Source organism: Oncorhynchus mykiss, chromosome 13, assembly GCF_057628025.1.
Source record: "Oncorhynchus mykiss isolate SJ-2025 chromosome 13, ASM5762802v1, whole genome shotgun sequence".
NCBI classification, from domain to species: Eukaryota; Metazoa; Chordata; class Actinopteri; order Salmoniformes; family Salmonidae; genus Oncorhynchus; species Oncorhynchus mykiss.
The window spans coordinates 47167421-47186118 of record NC_143034.1 but is presented as its reverse complement, the minus strand read 5'-3'; the positions used below and the strand labels follow the sequence as shown (position 1 = coordinate 47186118).

At 46.7% G+C, this 18698-nt stretch overlaps 1 protein-coding gene across 2 annotated transcripts in view; it reads left to right on the top strand.

Annotated features, from left to right (window-relative positions):
• The first annotated feature begins 3073 nt into the window (after positions 1-3073).
• LOC110485169 (contactin-associated protein 1) overlaps positions 3074-18698 on the top strand; it is a 38446-nt gene continuing 22821 nt past the window's right edge. The window contains exons 1-8 of one of the 2 annotated variants that reach the window (XM_090196339.1): positions 3074-3479; positions 15063-15164; positions 15421-15614; positions 16256-16409; positions 16688-16891; positions 17537-17721; positions 18037-18186; positions 18382-18643. In XM_090196339.1, the coding sequence (XP_090052465.1) occupies positions 15597-15614; positions 16256-16409; positions 16688-16891; positions 17537-17721; positions 18037-18186; positions 18382-18643 (973 nt within the window). In that variant the 5' untranslated portion in view covers positions 3074-3479; positions 15063-15164; positions 15421-15596. Of the gene's footprint in view, positions 4086-15062; positions 15165-15420; positions 15615-16255; positions 16410-16687; positions 16892-17536; positions 17722-18036; positions 18187-18381; positions 18644-18698 lie in introns of both variants that reach the window. The other variant, XM_036940972.2, reaches the window with a different exon arrangement.

Below are 18698 nucleotides of genomic sequence, written 5' to 3'. Positions count from 1 at the left end.
AGTCACTTGAGTTCACTGAACTCCTTTACCGGGCTGGACTCTTTTTAGGCCCGAGGTACAGGACATTTCTGGAGGAACCAGAACTCATTGTGTTATATTATTATGTGTGTGTAATCCATTGATGTTGCTAATACAACCCACGCAAAAGAATAGTTGTTTTTGAAGTTCTTTCAATGTTTTAAGGGTTTATGAAAAGTTGATTTCCCTTCTGACGTTTACATAAGTCCTTTGTAATGGTGTAGACTTGACGGACCAGATGGGACTCATTCCCTCCCAAACTAAAAGGAGAAACCAATGTTTTCTCTGGTAGGCACAACCTACCTGGCACCCCTATAAAAAAATAACCTCAAGTCAAAACCGTTACAGTATGAGCTGAAAGTTTAGAGGGACGGCCAGGTCTTGGTAGATTTGCAGTGGTCTGATACTCCTTCCATTTCAATATTATCGCTTGCACAGTGCTCCTTGGGATGTTTAAAGCTTGGGAAATCTTTTTGTATCCAAATCCGGCTTTAAACTTCTTCACAACAGTATCTCGGACCTGCCTGGTGTGTTCCTTGTTCTTCATGATGCTCTCTGCGCTTTTAACGGACCTCTGAGACTATCACAGTGCAGGTGCATTTATACGGAGACTTGATTACACACAGGTGGATTGTATTTATCATTATTAGTCATTTAGGTCAACATTGGATCATTCAGAGATCCTCACTGAACTTCTGGAGAGAGTTTGCTGCACTGAAAGTAAAGGGGCTGAATAATTTTGCACGCCCAATTTTTCAGTTTTTGATTTGTTAAAAAAGTTTGAAATATCCAATAAATGTCGTTCCACTTCATGATTGTGTCCCACTTGTTGTTGATTCTTCACAAAAAAATACAGTTTTATATCTTTATGTTTGAAGCCTGAAATGTGGCAAAAGGTCACAAATTTCAAGGGGGCCGAATACTTTCGCAAGGCACTGTACACACAAAATATTTAGGTAAAACAGGCAAGAGGCGTTGTGATGTGAGGTGTTGCTTTATCTGTTTTTAAAAGCCAGGTTTTCTGTTCACTTGATTTGGGGGCTGTGAAAGTAAATGTATGGTGGGGTAAGTGTGTGTGTCAACACATTGTTTCCCATAAAATCAAGAAGCGATACTTATGAGAGAGACTGGCATGTACAGTGGGGCAAAAAAGTATTTAGTCAGCCACCAATTGTGCAAGTTCTCCAACTTAAAAAGATGAGAGAGGCCTGTAATTTTCATCATAGGTACACTTCAACTATGACAGACAAAATGAGGGAAAAAAATCCAGAAAATCACATTGTAGGATTTTTTATGAATTTATTTGCAAATTATGGTGGAAAATAAGTATTTGGTCACCTACAAACAAGCAAGATTTCTGGCTCTCACAGACCTTCTTTAAGAGGCTTAAGAGGCTCCTCTGTCATCCACTCGTTACCTGTATTAATGGCACCTGTTTAAACTTGTTATCAGTATAAAACCTCAAACAGACACACTGCAAACTCCACTATGGCCAAGACCAATGAGCTGTCAAAGGACACCAGAAATAAAATTGTAGACCTGCACCAGGCTGGGAAGACTGAATTTGCAATAGGTAAGCAGCTTGGTTTGAAGAAATCAACTGTGGGAGCAATTATTAGGAAATGGAAGACATACAAGACCACTGATAATCTCCCTCAATCTGGGGCTCCTCGCAAGATCTCACCCCGTGGGGTCAAAATTATCACAAGAACGGTGAGCAAAAATCCCAGAACCGCACGGTGGGACTTAGTGAATGACCCTATGGAAAATACACACTCTCCAATCGGGGACTGGCCAAAGTACAATCTGATCAAGAATTCCCTGTGAGAAAGGAAGCATTGTGTGTGTGTGTGTGTGTGTGTGTGTGTGTGTAAGAGAGAGAGAGAGAATGAGTGAGAAAAGTGCTAAACTATAAAAATAATAATTTTAGGAATATGTAATAATTTTGAAGTAGCATATTGACCCAGTAGCTATTTGCACATTATTCATCCAGTGTGTTCAGTTTTCATACATTTCCTAGTGTCAGTAAAAAGGCACATTTTCAAGGGGGAGACTAAAGTCCAGTGATGAATAGACAAGGTGAGATGTGGACAGCACCAGTCACAGCCTGCGTCCTTCAGGGACTGAGCTTTAACATTGAGCCTCAGGGGACATCTGGTGGTCAGTTGATGTATAACACAAGAATGCAACGAATCCTAGACAGACTTTATTTTCATTAATGCTATACATACAAATGAATACTAATGAATACATTGATCAAGTAAATAGTAGTCAATTTCAGTAGGCAGAATCATTGCCTTCAAAACACATTTTGGAATGTTGATGGTTTCATATGACGTCCTTGGAGCAACATTTAGTTATGATGTCTGTGGGACATTTAGGATGCAGGAATGTTCATCAGAGCTGTTGCCAGATAATTGAATGTTAATTTCTCTACCATAAGCCACCTCCAACGTTGTTTAATAGAATTTGGCAGTACGTCCAACCGTGCGTTTGTGTGTCTGCTATTTTTTTAATTTAGGACTTTTAGGTTTGATTTAATCTGCCTTGGCATTACGGCCCATAACTCTATTTTTATCACTGTTGTTGACCAACCAGTGTTTTGATGAGAGAACCAATCCAATCAATGTGACATGCATTTTAAAACCAAGATGATTGTGCTTTATATTAGTGAGAAGAAAAACAACTTTATAGACTATTACTCCTCCTCTTCCTCATCTTCTTAGAGAGTACAGGCTACATATATTCCGTTTCCAGAGGTATATAGTATGTTTTGGTATTACTGGGGGAGGTGGAGGCAGAGAGATTACACAATGCCAATCTGATTTGATTGAAAATGCAAATCCTAGACTGGCCTCGACGTCCAATCTCACCCCATCCCGGCACTGACACTGCCGCTGCCCGCTGTCCCATAAACCCACTTCTTAATCCCAAAGCCTTTTTAGTTCATGGCCAGTGTGCCACCCATGTCATAGATAAATCCCCCAGTCAATCTTACCAACCTGCCCCCACCCTATTCTCTCTGCCTTTGCCTGTCTCAGCATCAGCCACAAACTGGCAGTCACTCACCTGGGCCACACATGACCAGTCTCTTGTAATTTTGTTGGTACCTATTCAGGGCCCTATTGTAGGTGAAGGTCAGTCCTCCACGTAACTGGTCGTGGTGTAGGGCACTGTAGGCTACTCTCTTGTACAGCACAGTATTATTCTCGGCCACATAATTAGGGAGCAACGGCAGACATTATAAATGTCAGAATTGTCGTCAGACTTCTGGTCCCAGGGGAGTAAGAGGCTTTTGACCAAATTGACGATGCTCTCTGATAGGCTCAGTGCGCCTATGACCAGTGCGAGGCCGTGAGAAGTACCGCATGCCAAGCCCACTGATGGAATATGGGAGATGCCAAACCAAAGCAGTATACGAGTGTAACGATGCGGGAAAGGAACAACCTTATTCTACGACCGTAAAACGAATCGCATAAATCCTGGTTTACTAAGCTTCTGACTGTGTATATTTGCGGAACTGTTGACAACAAAGTCAAACGTATAGCGTCAGAAGTAGCTTGCTGGACAAAAAAAAAGTTGTTTTTCTCTCCCACCCCTTCCTTCCTATCTTCCTTCCTCTGGACCAAAACTACGCAGAATTCTGGAGGATCCACTGAAGTCACAGTGACAAAGCACGCGTTGCCAGTATTTCACATCCACAAAGTGATCACAATGATCACTTGGAAATGTGTCCCCTATATGTGACCTTTATTAAAAACAATTTACCTAAAATATAGCCTAGCAGTGCGCGCTCTCGGTGAAACGCAGCATCAGCACCACTAACTGATGCGCGTCCCCGCCCCGGCAGAGGCTACCCGAGATCCCGGGAAGAGGAGTTGGAACTGCGCGAGTTAAAGTTGGGAAAAGGGGGGTGAAAGGATGCTACCGTGCCCTGTGGATAGGAGAACACAATCTACGATCTAATTAACATAGCATGTGCGGAGACGCGTGTCCTCTGTAAAGGATGTTTTGCAAAATATTGAGCATAAGCCTTTTATTTTGGGGTTTTCAAGAATGCTCATCACGTAAGTCTTGTGAAACAGTAATGGTCATTTCTGTCAGTGTCTTGTCCTTCGTTAGCCTATTGCTTTCAGATGAATTAAATAGCCTAAGCCTGTATATGCAGCATGTCGATAACAATATTGACATAAAAAGGGATTCATTGTCAAAAAAAATGTGAATCAAGAAAGAAGTGGCTTAAACCTCTGGGCAATAGGTGCATCTAGTCTTTGAAGGGCAGAACATCTGATATAAAATGACCAATAATCATCAAAACATTGTATAAGGGTTAATGATGGCTGTTATGTTTTACACAGTTGCATATTCTATATATTTTTGCTTTGAATTCTGAGGAAAGTCAAGTGGCATGTTTCCTGCGGGCTGAGGGCGCGCGGCGGTTACAGTCTCGTACTGGGCTTTCTGCATTGCAGTGCTTTCTCGCGCCAGCGTGCAAGTTTCTGCATCGCATGGTTCATTTCCCGCCCACCTCTCTAGCACTCTGTAACGGTCATGCCAAATTACCACCGTGACATAGAGAATATCCCAAACTGTGATAATGATGGCTCTGAAAATTTGGTTTACTATCTGTAAAAGCGAAAGGAATAATTAGAGCCGTGTGCGGGACCACCCCACTGCAGTACTTTCGCAGAGTGTGTGCTCATCACCTGTCCGCGAGCAAAACGTCCCCTTCATGTAGGAACACGCATGACGCGGCAAAAATTCCTAATAGGAATTCCGTGATCAATGACCTATATCGTTTTTTAATAGTCGTTTTTTTTGGCGTGGTTGTACAGCAGGGTACAGCAGGGTACAGTAGGGTATAACATGCAAGGTCATAGGGAGATGGATTTGAGATGCATGTGGGGGAAAAAACTTGGTGGTGTCTCTTTCCATGCATCAATGTCGAAGCAATTACCTCAGAAGATCTGAACTGCATTGATCATGAATGAATTAAAGGCTGCAGCGTGATTCACCAAGCAGTTAAAAAAAGAAGATGGGGTGGAGGGGGAGGGAAATGGAAAGGGAGGTAGGGTGGGTGGAGGGAGAGGGGGCACGGTGGGCTAGGACCACCTGACACCATGATATTTGGATGTAAGTGTAAAGGTCTAAACTTCTGAAAAACATTGTTACTTCACTTCATATTACTGCATATAGTACAGTAAACAGGGCAGGTAGTTTGTTTTTCTCTCTCTAGGCTCTATTAGGGATTACTAGTGAATACTTAGTGCCCCAGTGCCCTCTTGGTGCTGTGGCGGTGTTAGTGTAAGAGGATCACACAGGCAGGCTATCCTGCGCTGCTGGACTATCAGATAGAGTGATTAAGGTGGGAGTTAAATATCTGGGGCATTTGGGTGCGATATTGTGGTGAGTTGGACTGTATGTCCATGTATGGTACATTTGGTTGTGTAAATACGTTGTGAACACTTGTTATGGTCATGTGGTGCGACGTCTATTTTTTGTTGTGGTCTCACATGGATTCCATTTTGGGTAACTAGGGGGGTTTTATAGAATCCATGTGTGTGTTGGGGCAACCACACGGGTCAGTTTTTCTAGATGTGTTTACACCAGTAGAGTATTTGGCATTTTGTTCTGTGGTCTATTGCGTTACTACTGTATGCCTTCAGTATTGAGGGAAGTTGGTTGTAAGTACTGGCTATTAGGGGTGTAGTATCACACTACGGTGTTTGGAACCTGACTGGTTTACTGGGATGGTGTTGTGGTGATTTACCCCCTGTAGTTTGGCCTGCCGGCCTGTGTATCTGGGTGCTGGCAGGCACATGAGGCAGTGCCCACGACTCAGGCTGTGAGTCAGGCAGGCAGCCAGGCATATACTCTACATCTGCTGTGGATGGGATGTGAGGTACACAGTGGAACTGAGCCAGATTAAAACGGAGACTCCATTCCCGGGACATGCTCATCTGGGGTGGGGCTAACACACAGCATTGCTGGAGCACTCCTACTATGCTACTGCCCTTGCAGCTGCCCTGCTGTGTGTGTGTGTGTGTGTGTCACAGGAGGTTGGCGGCACCTTAATTCGGGAGAACGGGCTGATGGTAATGACTGGAGCGGAATCAGTGCAATGGTATTAAATACCACATGATTTCCATGTGTTTGATTCCATTCCATGTGCTCCGTTCCTGCCATTATTATGAGCCGTCCTCCCCTCAGCAGAATCCTGTGGAGTGTGTGCAGGTATGTGTTTATTACTGTGAAAACATGTATGTATCTGTTTGTATGTGTGTGCACTGATGTGTGTTGTTCAGTCTTGGTGTGCTGCCCATGCATCTCCAGTCCTCACAGAGACGAGTTGTGTGTTGTGGTGTGTATGTGTGTGTGCGTGTGTGTGAGTGAGTGAGGGGAATTAATATGGAGGATAGAGGTGCACCAGTGTGGAAACTTTGTTTGGTTCTATTCTTAGACAGATATACAATGCTGTGGGATGATGGTCCTGTATATGAGATGTTTTGGGGCTTTGATGTCTTTCATATCCTCCGTGTCGCCAGGCAGATACTCCCCACTGTGAGGTCTGACTTTGGCTATGAATAATTCAGAGTCTGCACTCGAACACGCACCAGCCTGCCTTCCACTCTGTGTGCCACACAACCCCAATACAAAAACCTTCTGGCATTTAACATTTAACATTAGGATTCTTGGCTCCTAATCATCCATGAAAAAGCAGAGATATTCATCCCACTGTACATCATTTATCATGGGCCACTGCATGATGTGTCCGGAGGAGGCTGTTTCAATATGCTCAGCATTTGTGATGTGTCAGTCCAGACAGCCCCAGCCCCCTTGCAGCCTCTCCATCCCACAGTAACACTAGACTGATGCGTCAGCATCTCTGATATGCCGGCAGCAGCTCTTCACACTTATGGCCAACTGAGCCAAGCCAAGACAAGACTATGTACAGACTCAGTGAGCATAGCCTTGCTATTTAGAAAGGCTGGCGTAGGCAGACCTGGCTCTCAAGAAAAGACAGGCTGTGCACATTGCCCACATTGCCCACAAAATGAGGTGGAAACTGAGATGCACTTCCTATCCTCCTGCCAAATGTATGACCATATTAGTGACATGTATTTCCCTCAGATTACGCAGACCCTCAAAGAATTTGAAAACAAATCCAATTTTGGTAAACTTGTCATGTACTGTCATGTTGTGTCTTGTCTCTGTCCTTTCCCTTCACCCTGTCTCCCTCTGCTGGTCGTTGTTAGGTTACCTTTTCTCCCCTGCTTTCCCCCAGCTGTTCCTTGTCTCCTCTAACTACCCATTCACCCCGTTTCCCACCTGTTCCCTTTTTCCCTCTGATTAGGTCCCTATATCTCTCTCTGTTTCTGTTCCTGTCCTTGTCGGATTCTTGTTTGTTGTGTTTCATGCCTGAGCCAGACTATCGTCATGTTTGCTGTAACCTTGTCCTGTCCTGTCGGAATCTGCCGGTCCATCTGAGCCTACCTATGTTTGGTTATTAAAGAAGCTCTGTTTAAGTTAGTTCGCTTTTGGGTCCTCATTCACTCACCATAACAGAAGAATCCGACCAAGAATGGACCCAGCGACTTCGGATCCTCTCCACTCAGCCGTCGGGATCCAGGGAGCGATGCTAGGCAGACACGAGCAGGAAGTGTCTGCTGCTCGACATGCCGTTGAGACCCTGGCCACCCAAGTCTCCAACCTCACAGAACAGGTTCACCATCTCCGCCTCGATCCACCGGCCACTTCCAGGGCTTTCGAATCTCCGGAGCCCAGAATCAATAACCCGCCGTGTTACTCTGGGGAGCCCACTGAATGCCGCTCGTTCCTCACCCAGTGTGATATTGTGTTTTCTCTCCAGCCCAACACTTACTCCAGGAGCACTGCTCGTGTCGCCTACGTCATATCTCTCCTTATTGGACGGGCTCGTGAGTGGGGCACGGCAATCTGGGAGGCAAGGGCTGAGTGTACTAACCAGTATCAAGACTTTAAGGAGGAGATGATACGGGTTTTTGATCGATCTGTTTTTGGGGAGGAGGCTTCCAGGGCCCTGTCTTCCCTATGTCAAGGCAATCGATCCATAACAGACTACTCTATTGAGTTTCGCACTCTTGCTGTCTCCAGTGGCTGGAACGAGCCGGCCTTGCTCGCTCGTCTTCTGGAGGGTTTCCGCGCAGAGGTAAAGGATGAGATTCTCTCCCGGGAGGTTCCTTCCAGCGTGGATTCCTTGATTGAACTCGCTATTCGCATTGAGCGACGGGTCGATCTTCGTCACCGAGCTCGTGGAAAGGAGCTCGCGCTCTCCGTCGCCTCCCTCTCCGCATCACTACCATCTTCCTCTGCCGGCTCGGGTGCTGAGCCCATGCAGCTGGGAGGTATCCGCATCTCGACTAAGGAGAGGGAACGGAGAATCACCAACCGCCTCTGTCTCTATTGCGGTTCCGCTGGTCATTTTGTCACTTCATGTCCAGTAAAAGGCCAGAGCTCGTCAGTAAGCGGAGGGCTACTGGTGAGCGCTACTACTCCTGTCTCTCCTTCAAGATCCTGCACTACCTTGTCGGTCCATCTACGCTGGACCGGTTCGTCAGCTTCCTGCAGTGCCTTAATAGACTCTGGGGCGGAGGGCTGTTTTATGGACGAGACCTGGGCTCGGGAACATGACATTCCTCTCAGACAGTTAAAGGAGCCCACGGCCTTGTTCGCCCTGGATGGTAGTCCTCTCCCCAGGATTCAGCGTGAGACGCTACCTTTAACCCTCACTGTTTCTGGTAATCATAGTGAAACCATTTCTTTTTTAATTTTTCGTTCACCTTTTACACCTGTTGTTTTGGGCCATCCCTGGCTAGTTTGTCATAATCCTTCCATTAATTGGTCTAGTAATTCTATCCTCTCCTGGAACGTCTCTTGTCATGTGAAATGTTTAATGTCTGCTATCCCTCCTGTTTCCTCTGTCTCTTCTTCACAGGAGGAGCCTGGTGATTTGACAGGGGTGCCGGAGGAATATCACGATCTGCGCACGGTGTTCAGTCGGTCCAGGGCCACCTCTCTTCCTCCACACCGGTCGTATGATTGTAGTATTGATCTCCTTCCGGGAACCACCCCCCCCCCGGGGTAGACTATACTCTCTGTCGGCTCCCGAACGTAAGGCTCTCGAAGATTATTTGTCTGTAGCTCTTGACGCCGGTACCATAGTCCCCTCCTCCTCTCCCGCCGGAGCGGGGTTTTTTTTTGTCAAGAAGAAGGACGGGTCTCTGCGCCCCTGCATAGATTATCGAGGGCTGAATGACATAACAGTGAAGAATCGTTATCCGCTTCCTCTTATGTCTTCAGCCTTCGAGATCCTGCAGGGAGCCAGGTTTTTCACTAAGTTGGACCTTCGTAACGCTTACCATCTCGTGCGCATCAGGGAGGGGGACGAGTGGAAGACGGCGTTTAACACTCCGTTAGGGCACTTTGAATACCGGGTTCTTCCTTTCGGCCTCGCTAACGCTCCAGCTGTCTTTCAGGCATTAGTCAATGATGTCCTGAGAGACATGCTGAACATCTTTGTTTTCGTTTACCTTGACGATATCCTGATTTTTTTCACCGTCACTCCAGATTCATGTTCAGCACGTTCGACGTGTCCTCCAGCGCCTTTTAGAGAATTGTCTTTTTGTGAAGGCTGAGAAGTGCACTTTTCATGCCTCCTCCGTCACATTTCTCGGTTCTGTTATTTCCGCTGAAGGCATTAAGATGGATCCCGCTAAGGTCCAAGCTGTCATTGATTGGCCCGTCCCTAAGTCACGCGTCGAGCTGCAGCGCTTTCTCGGCTTCGCGAACTTCTATCGTCGTTTCATCCGTAATTTCGGTCAGGTGGCAGCTCCTCTCACAGCCCTTACTTCTGTCAAGACGTGCTTTAAGTGGTCCGTTTCCGCCCAGGGAGCTTTTGATCTCCTCAAGAATCGTTTTACATCCGCTCCTATCCTTGTTACACCTGACGTCTCTAGACAGTTCGTTGTCGAGGTTGACGCGTCAGAGGTGGGCGTGGGAGCCATCCTTTCTCAGCGCTCCCTCTCTGACGACAAGGTCCACCCATCCGCGTATTTTTCTCATCGCCTGTCGCCGTCGGAACGTAACTATGATGTGGGTAACCGCGAACTGCTCGCCATCCGGTTAGCCCTAGGCGAATGGCGACAGTGGTTGGAGGGGGCGACCGTTCCTTTTGTCGTTTGGACTGACCATAGGAACCTTGAGTACATCCGTTCTGCCAAACGACTTAATGCGCGTCAGGCGCGTTGGGCGCTGTTTTTCGCTCGTTTCGAGTTCGTGATTTCTTATCGTCCGGGCTCTAAGAACACCAAGCCTGATGCTTTGTCTCGTCTCTTCAGTTCTTCAGTAGCCTCCACTGACCCCGAGGGGATTCTCCCTGAGGGGCGTGTTGTCGGGTTGACTGTCTGGGGAATTGAGAGGCAGGTAAAACAAGCGCTCACTCACACTCCGTCGCCGCGCGCTTGTCCTAGGAACCTTCTTTTCGTTCCCGTTCCTACTCGTCTGGCCGTTCTTCAGTGGGCTCACTCTGCCAGGTTAGCCGGCCACCCTGGCGTTCGGGGTACGCTTGCTTCCATTCGCCAGCGTTTTTGGTGGCCCACCCGGGAGCATGACACGCGTCGTTTCGTGGCTGCTTGTTCGGTCTGCGCGCAGACTAAGTCCGGTAACTCTCCTCCTGCCGGCCGTCTCAGGCCGCTTCCTATTCCCTCTCGACCGTGGTCTCACATCGCCTTAGATTTTGTCACCGGACTGCCTTCGTCAGCGGGGAAGACTGTTGTTCTTACGGTTGTCGATAGGTTCTCTAAGGCGGCTCATTTCATTCCCCTTGCTAAGCTTCCTTCTGCTAAAGAGACGGCACAAATCATCATCGAGAATGTTTTCAGAATTCATGGCCTTCCGTCAGACGTCGTTTCGGACAGAGGTCCGCAATTCACGTCTCAATTTTGGAGGGAGTTTTGCCGTTTGATTGGGGCTTCCGTCAGTCTCTCTTCCGGCTTTCACCCCCAGTCTAACGGTCAAGCAGAACGGGCCAATCAGACTATTGGTCGCATCTTACGCAGTCTTTCTTTTCGTAACCCTGCGTCTTGGTCAGAACAGCTCCCCTGGGCAGAATACGCCCACAACTCGCTTCCTTCGTCTGCGACCGGGCTATCTCCTTTTCAGAGTAGCCTCGGGTACCAGCCTCCGCTGTTCTCATCTCAGTTCGCCGAGTCCAGCGTCCCCTCCGCTCAGGCTTTTGTCCAACGTTGCGAGCGCACCTGGAAGAGGGTCAGGTCTGCACTTTGCCGTTATAGGACGCAGACTGTGAGGGCTGCTAATAAGCGTAGAACTAAGAGTCCTAGATATTGTCGCGGTCAGAGAGTTTGGCTCTCCACTCAGAACCTTCCCCTTAAGACGGCTTCTCGCAAGTTGACCCCGCGGTTCATTGGTCCGTTCCGTATTTCTCGGGTCATTAATCCTGTCGCAGTTCGACTTCTTCTTCCGCGATACCTTCGTCGCGTCCACCCGGTCTTCCATGTCTCCTGCATCAAGCCCGTCCTTCGCGCCCCCGCTCGTCTCCCCCCCCCCCCCCCCCATCCTTGTCGAGGGCGCACCCATCTACAGGGTCCGTAGAATTTTGGACATGCGTCCTCGGGGCCGTGGTCACCAGTACCTCGTAGATTGGGAGGGGTACGGTCCTGAGGAGAGGAGTTGGGTTCCCTCTCGGGACGTGCTGGACCGTGCGCTGATCGAGGATTTCCTCCGTTGCCGCCAGGTTTCCTCCTCGAGTGCGCCAGGAGGCGCTCGGTGAGTGGGGGGGTACTGTCATGTACTGTCATGTTGTGTCTTGTCTCTGTCCTTTCCCTTCACCCTGTCTCCCTCTGCTGGTCGTTGTTAGGTTACCTTTTCTCCCCCGCTTTCCCCCAGCTGTTCCTTGTCTCCTCTAACTACCCATTCACCCCGTTTCCCACCTGTTCCCTTTTTCCCTCTGATTAGGTCCCTATATCTCTCTCTGTTTCTGTTCCTGTCCTTGTCGGATTCTTGTTTGTTGTGTTTCATGCCTGAGCCAGACTATCGTCATGTTTGCTGTAACCTTGTCCTGTCCTGTCGGAATCTGCCGGTCTATCTGAGCCTACCTATGTTTGGTTATTAAAGAAGCTCTGTTTAAGTTAGTTCGCTTTTGGGTCCTCATTCACTCACCATAACAAAACTTCTATATCTATTGGGTGAAATACCAGTGTGCCATCACAGCGGCAAGATTTGTGACCTGTTGCCACAAGAAAAGGGCAACCAGTGAAGAACAAACACCATTGTAAATACAACCCATTTTTAAGTTTATTTATTTTTCCTTTTGTACTTGACATATTTGCACATAATATGACATTTGACATGTCTTTAGTCTTTTGGAACTTTTGTGAGTGTAATGTTTACTGTTAATTTGTATCGTTTATTTCACTTTTGTTTATTATCAACTTCACTTGCTTTGGCAATTTTAACATATGTTTCCCATGCCAATAAAGCCCTTAAATGCAATTTATGAGAGCGAGAGAGATAGAGACAGAGAGAGAGAGAAGGGGAAGAGAGAGGGTGAGAGAGAAGTAGCATGATCGAGAGGGGGTGAGAGAGAAAGAGAGGGAGAGGGAGAGAGAGAGAGGAGAGAGGAGAGAGAGAAAAAAAAGTGAGAGAGAAGAAGAGGAAGAGAGCGGGGGGGGGGGTGGAATGTTCTGGATAAGCTCTGGGTATGTCTTTTAGTAACTGCGACACAGCGACACCCACTTGAGAAGTATTTGAGATAAGAGATCAAATGAGAAGAAGAGAGAGGGAAGGTGTTAGGTAAGGCGCTCCCTCGTGATGTTGGCTCAGGAGAGAGAGAGAGAGAGGGAGAGAGAGAAAAGAGGTGTGCTGAGTGAGATGGAGGGATAGGTGATGTGAGGAGAGAGAAGAGGGTGGTTTGGAGTCGGATGGAGGGGGGAGAGGAAGAGAGAAGAGCATCCTTTCAGTAGGAAGTGGGCGTTGAGTGGCAAGGCCTGGGTTAACCTCCAGCAGTCCTATTGGCTCTCTGCTTTCCTTATGCCTTTAATACCTGTAGTTCTTCTCCACCCTCTAAAACCCTCTACACTGCTCACCACGGTAATTAACAAAAACTTTAACTTCTATGAGTGTAGGGCTAGTTATAGGCTTTGTTGTTGGAGTTAGCTGAAGAATCATTGACTTGACTAACAGGCAGCAGAGTATTGTACTTCATGACGTACTTCATTAACAGTGAGTTCTCAGTCTGTAATGTCTGCAGGAGAGGATCAGGGGACATGGCCAGAAAGGTCACCCAGTCCAGACTCAGATACCAAGACAGAGAGAGTATACTATAACACTCAAGGTCAAAGGCATCACATGTCTCTGGCTCAGCTGATTTCTTTCCATCCGGATTGGACTTGTGCTTGGATGACAGCATTCACGTTCCCGTGACAGATTGAGCTGTTTTTGACGGTGGGAAATGAAGTGGAAGGTGTTTAGGCTCAGAGTGAGTGGCATAGTGTACTGACTGTTTTGCCTGACCAGTTCAATGATGCTGTCTCAAATACTGTGGGGTAGTATGGAGAGTACAGACGTAAGGTTTAATTCTTCAGCTGAGGTTATCCCCTGATAGTTGTTCCTGTTTGAGCTCTTCCGCTCCGGCGCCCCTGTCTCCATTTATTTTCTCCCTCTTCAAGAGGTGTTCTAAAGATGAGTCCATACCCTCACTCACTCACCTCCCTCCAATCTTCCTTCCCTCCCTCCCTCTGCAGCCTGAATACTAATCCTGCGAACGTCTCCCTGCAAACGTTTCCCTGGGCTCCCCAGGTTTTATACTGTGAGATTTGGGGCTCTCTTTCTTTCCCCCCTTGGCTTTTTCTCTCTCTTCATCTTCTCAGCCTGTTTGTCCATCTATTCCTCTATCTACATGACTCTGAGCTGGGCGAAGGAGTAACAGACATGTTATGACATTGCAGAAGATAAGGCAGTGTTTTCTAGTGACCGTGGCGAGGACATAGTGGGTTTATCTGTGCCAATGACAAGATTAGGCAGAATTATAGTGATTCCTAATTGCTGAGGGTATTTATCAAGGAGGAGGGGATCGCGGATGAGACAGACGGTTGATGAGACGTCTCTGATTTATTTTGCTGCTATCTGTCCACTAGGCACCCGTAGAATAACACCCGCTATCTCCCTGAGAGACAGTCAGTATCATTAACGGCATACTATTTCAGGCAAAACAGATGATCACACACACACACACACACAAACACACACACACACACACACACACACACACACAAACACAAACACAAACACAAACACACACACACACCGTTCATTTCCAAATGTGTTTGCAAAGCTGAAAGCCCTCTGCATATTCCATTTATTTCTTTAGCTCAATAAAAAGGGGATGTGTGGAGGTTCTCTTCTTGATAATGATCATTCATCTCACAGGCACAGTGGAAAAATACTTACTGGCTTCTGGTTTCATGCCTGACTCCATCCACCATCCATTACTGCTGAAATAAAGACATTAGTTAGGTCTCTGCATCTTTATCTGGGAGGATTGATGGTTAGATTCATCAGTACAGCTCCACCTGTTCTTAAGGAGACGTTTTACACTGTAGCATTACAGATGACTGCACCGTGCACTGCGCAGATGGGAGGTCATATTGTGGAAGGGTTATTACTGCACACCCTAATTAGTCTGTGATTTTATTTTTATTTATTTATTTATTTATTTTTATTTTTATTAAATCAGACTTGTTGAATGTTCATAGCTTGTGACCCAGCTACCGGACAGATTATGCAGTGCCTAATTAGTTGCAATCCAACGTCTGTCCCTTATCTGTGTGAGGAGAGGCACCACTAAACCACGATTGGGTTCTGTTCAGCTGAAATCCCTGCTGTTATCGTGTGATTTGAACGGTTTTGGAGAATGATGTATTGTGTAGTCTGAGTATTACTGTAATCTCTGTGTTTAACCACCTCTTCTCGCTCATCTTTTGTTCTAGATGAATGTGTTGATCCCTTGGTATCTTCGCTCTATGCCAACTCCTTCTTGGCCTCTTCCAGATATAACTTTTTGTACTCGGCCAACTTTGCCAAATTGTATGGTTAGTTTTCTACTTCATTGATTCATTTGTTGTTTTATGTCTTTATGTAGACTATTTGGTGTTGTGTATGTGATTGGATGATTTATGTTGTGTATATTGCCTATTATCTACAGTATGTGTGTATTCAGTGTGATGAGAACTCTGTGTGTGTGTGTGCATGGCCAGTGTGTGAATATTGCCTATATCTATGTGTGTGTAATGAAGTCAGTGTGAGTTCTGGTTGATGACGTGTGTGTGTGTTGCGTTCCTCCTCCAGGAAGCAGTGGCTGGTCCCCGTCCCCCCGGGACAGACAGCCCTGGCTGCAGATTGATCTGAAGAGGAAGTACCGCATCCAGGCCATCGCCACCCAGGGCACCTTCAATTCCTATGACTGGGTCACCAAGTACACCCTTCTCTATGGTGACCGCCCCGACTCGTGGACGCCTTACGTTATGAAAGGAGGGAACTCGGTAGGGAGGGGAGAGGGGGGGGGGTTAAATGGATCATTTACTAAATGATTTATTATTTGCTCTCAGCTTGAAAGTTGTCTACAGGCTAAGGGTGACTGGTAGGAAGATGATTCAATTATGACATTTGAGTGAACTATCCATTTAGGTTGGGGTCTGTCAGGTCAACAAAAAAAAACTGTCATTCAAATGTAATCCTTGGCAGTCTGTTCACACTGGGCACAGACTTCAAATCAATGTCTATTCCACGTTGTTTCAACGTAATGTAATTGAAATTAATTGAAATAACGTGGAAACAAAATTATTTCAACCAGCGTGTTCCCAGAGGGTTGTTTGATTTCATGTTAGATGTTCACCAAGTAACAGTTAGAGACAACATTACCACATTATCCCTCAGTGAGAGAATCTGACAACACGAATCTGTTTATTAGTGAATGAATAACTCTTCTTCTCTCTCACATCTCTCTCATGCCCCTGAACAGGCAGTTAACCCACAGTTCCTAGGCCGTCATTGAAAATAAGAATTTGTTCTTAACTGACTTGCCTAGTTAAATAAAGGTACATTTAAATTTAAATATATATACATATATATATATATAATCTCTCTTTCCCTCTCTCTCTCTCTCTCCCTCTGCTGTGCACAGACAATGCCTGGGAACTGGAACTACCACCAGGTGAAGAGGAATGTGTTCCACTATGCCTTCACAGCCAAACACATCCGCCTCCTGCCCCTGGGGTGGAACACAGAGAATGGAGGCAAGATTGGCGTCAGGCTGGAGGTGTTTGGCTGTGCTTACGGTGAGGACATCTTTCAGAATCAGTGTAACTATAATTTGCTGTAGGAGTCTTCTTCGAAATCTCAAGATAGCACGCTCAACAGTCATGCAATGAACACAGTTGACAGTCAGTAACAAACAACTCAATGACACCAACGTCAAACAGTACCTATCAAACATCCATCTACACCATATCACAGGAACGCTTTTGAGCCTCTCAACCATTTGAATCTTCATAGGATCACAAATGTGCCATTCGACCTCTAACATCTAACCACTTCCCCCTTCTCTCTCGGCCAGACTCCTACGTGATGCAGATGAACGGGGACGACTCGGTGGCCTTCATGTTCCCAGGGAAGAGGTTCCGGACCCTGCAGGACCATTTTGCCGTGAACTTTAAGACCCTGGAGCAGGACGGGCTGCTGCTACACAGTGAGGGAGTCCAGGGAGACATCTTGTCCCTGGAGCTGAGGAAAGGACGCCTCGTCCTCACCATCGGCCTAGGTAGGATCCGCTGGAATGCGTGGGGTGCGGCTGGGCAGAGACTTTAAACTGGTCAGAGTGCTGTATGCCCTGGATGGAGGACAGTAAAGAAGCACTCTGACCAGTTGGTCTGTGAAGGATCAAATCGAAACAAATGGAAGTCAAAGGAAATTCAATCAGTTTATTGTCATAAACACAAGATACAGGATACAATGAAATGCTTAATGGAACATAAATATTCATGTTGTCGGGTGATTATAGAATCTGATAGGCTGGGATATGGTTTAGGAGGTTCAGTTTCCTAGATTAGATTGAATTCTCTTTACTGGATGAAAAACAAGGCGTGAATGTCCCTGTCAATCCTCCATTACTGCTGAAGCAGACAATAGGCTTCTGTATCTGTGAGGAGAACTCTGGTTGGTATAGCCATTACTTCAGCTCCACCTTCTCTAAAAGGAAACATTTATAGAAACATGTATACACGTGTAACTGTAAGTCGCTTTGGATGAAAGCACCTGCTAAACGGCCTACAGTATAGCTGTAGCTTGAACTGTAGCAAACTACAGCGAACTACAGCGAGCTTGATTGTTGAGTGAGTTTTACCCAGCAGTACTCCCATCTTCCTATCAAATTCTTACGTCATTCATGTCCGTTCTCCTATTAAAGGAAGCAGTACGGTCAACCAGGTGGACGGTCGGACCACAATGACCGTTGGCAACATACTAGATGACCAGCACTGGCATTACGTCACCATCAAGCGCTACGGTCGACAGGTCAACTTCACAGTGGACGCTCACACTGAGACGGCCATTAGCAAAGGAGATTTCACCTACATAGACCTGGACACTCAGGTTGGTCATAGAACTAGACATGTCTGGACATGTTTTTTGTTGTTGAACATTAGAAGATAGGGGGCCTGGTGAGTTGGGAGTCAGGCTTATGACAATGGCCCATAATGACAGAAATGAAGCGGTCATTGAAGGGGTCAATGGTCGTAGACAGGGATCAGCCTACTATTTACCTGGCGTCTGCTAGTCATTCAGGGTGTACTTTGATGATATACACATGATCTAAACCTACAAATAAATGTGTGCCTTTGAGTATAATATTCCATTGATCATAAGGGTACATGTATCCAAGTCATTCCTCTGCTGGTACTCTCCTAGATGTATGTGGGCGGAGTGATTGAGCCCAATGTGCCCCACCTCCCAGAGGTTCCTAACTTCCGTGGCTGCCTGGAGAATGTCTTCATCAACGGGATCAACGTCATCAACATGGCCCAGGACCAGGAGCCTGAGATACGCATCCCTCGGCAGGTGTAGCTTCTCATCAGACTTCACCTCTGCATCACGTACTCGTTTACACACACACACACACACACACACACACACACACACACACACACACACACACGTTACCTGTGACCTACAGTGAGGTTGCTAATCTTTCTTCGTAGTTTGTTGTAAATGCAATGATTTCCTCCTCGTACCTCGTGTTGTTTTTTTCCCCAGAAAAAGATGCACTACGCGTGCCGTGACATCCTGTGGAAGCCCATGACCTTCGCCGGGCCCAACAACTACCTGCAGGTGCCTGGGTTCTTCAGGAAGCCTCGGATGTTTGTGAAGTTTAAGTTCCGTTCCTGGGACTACACAGGCCTGCTGATGTTTACACGCTTCGCTGACGACCTGGGAGCCTTGGAGCTGGGCCTGAGTGAGGGACAGGTCAATGTCACGCTCTTTCAGCCAGGCAAGAAGAAACTACAGTTCGCAGCAGGTGAGCCAAAATGTGGAACTGAACTCACCCTGCCTCGTTAATAAATTCTTACCCT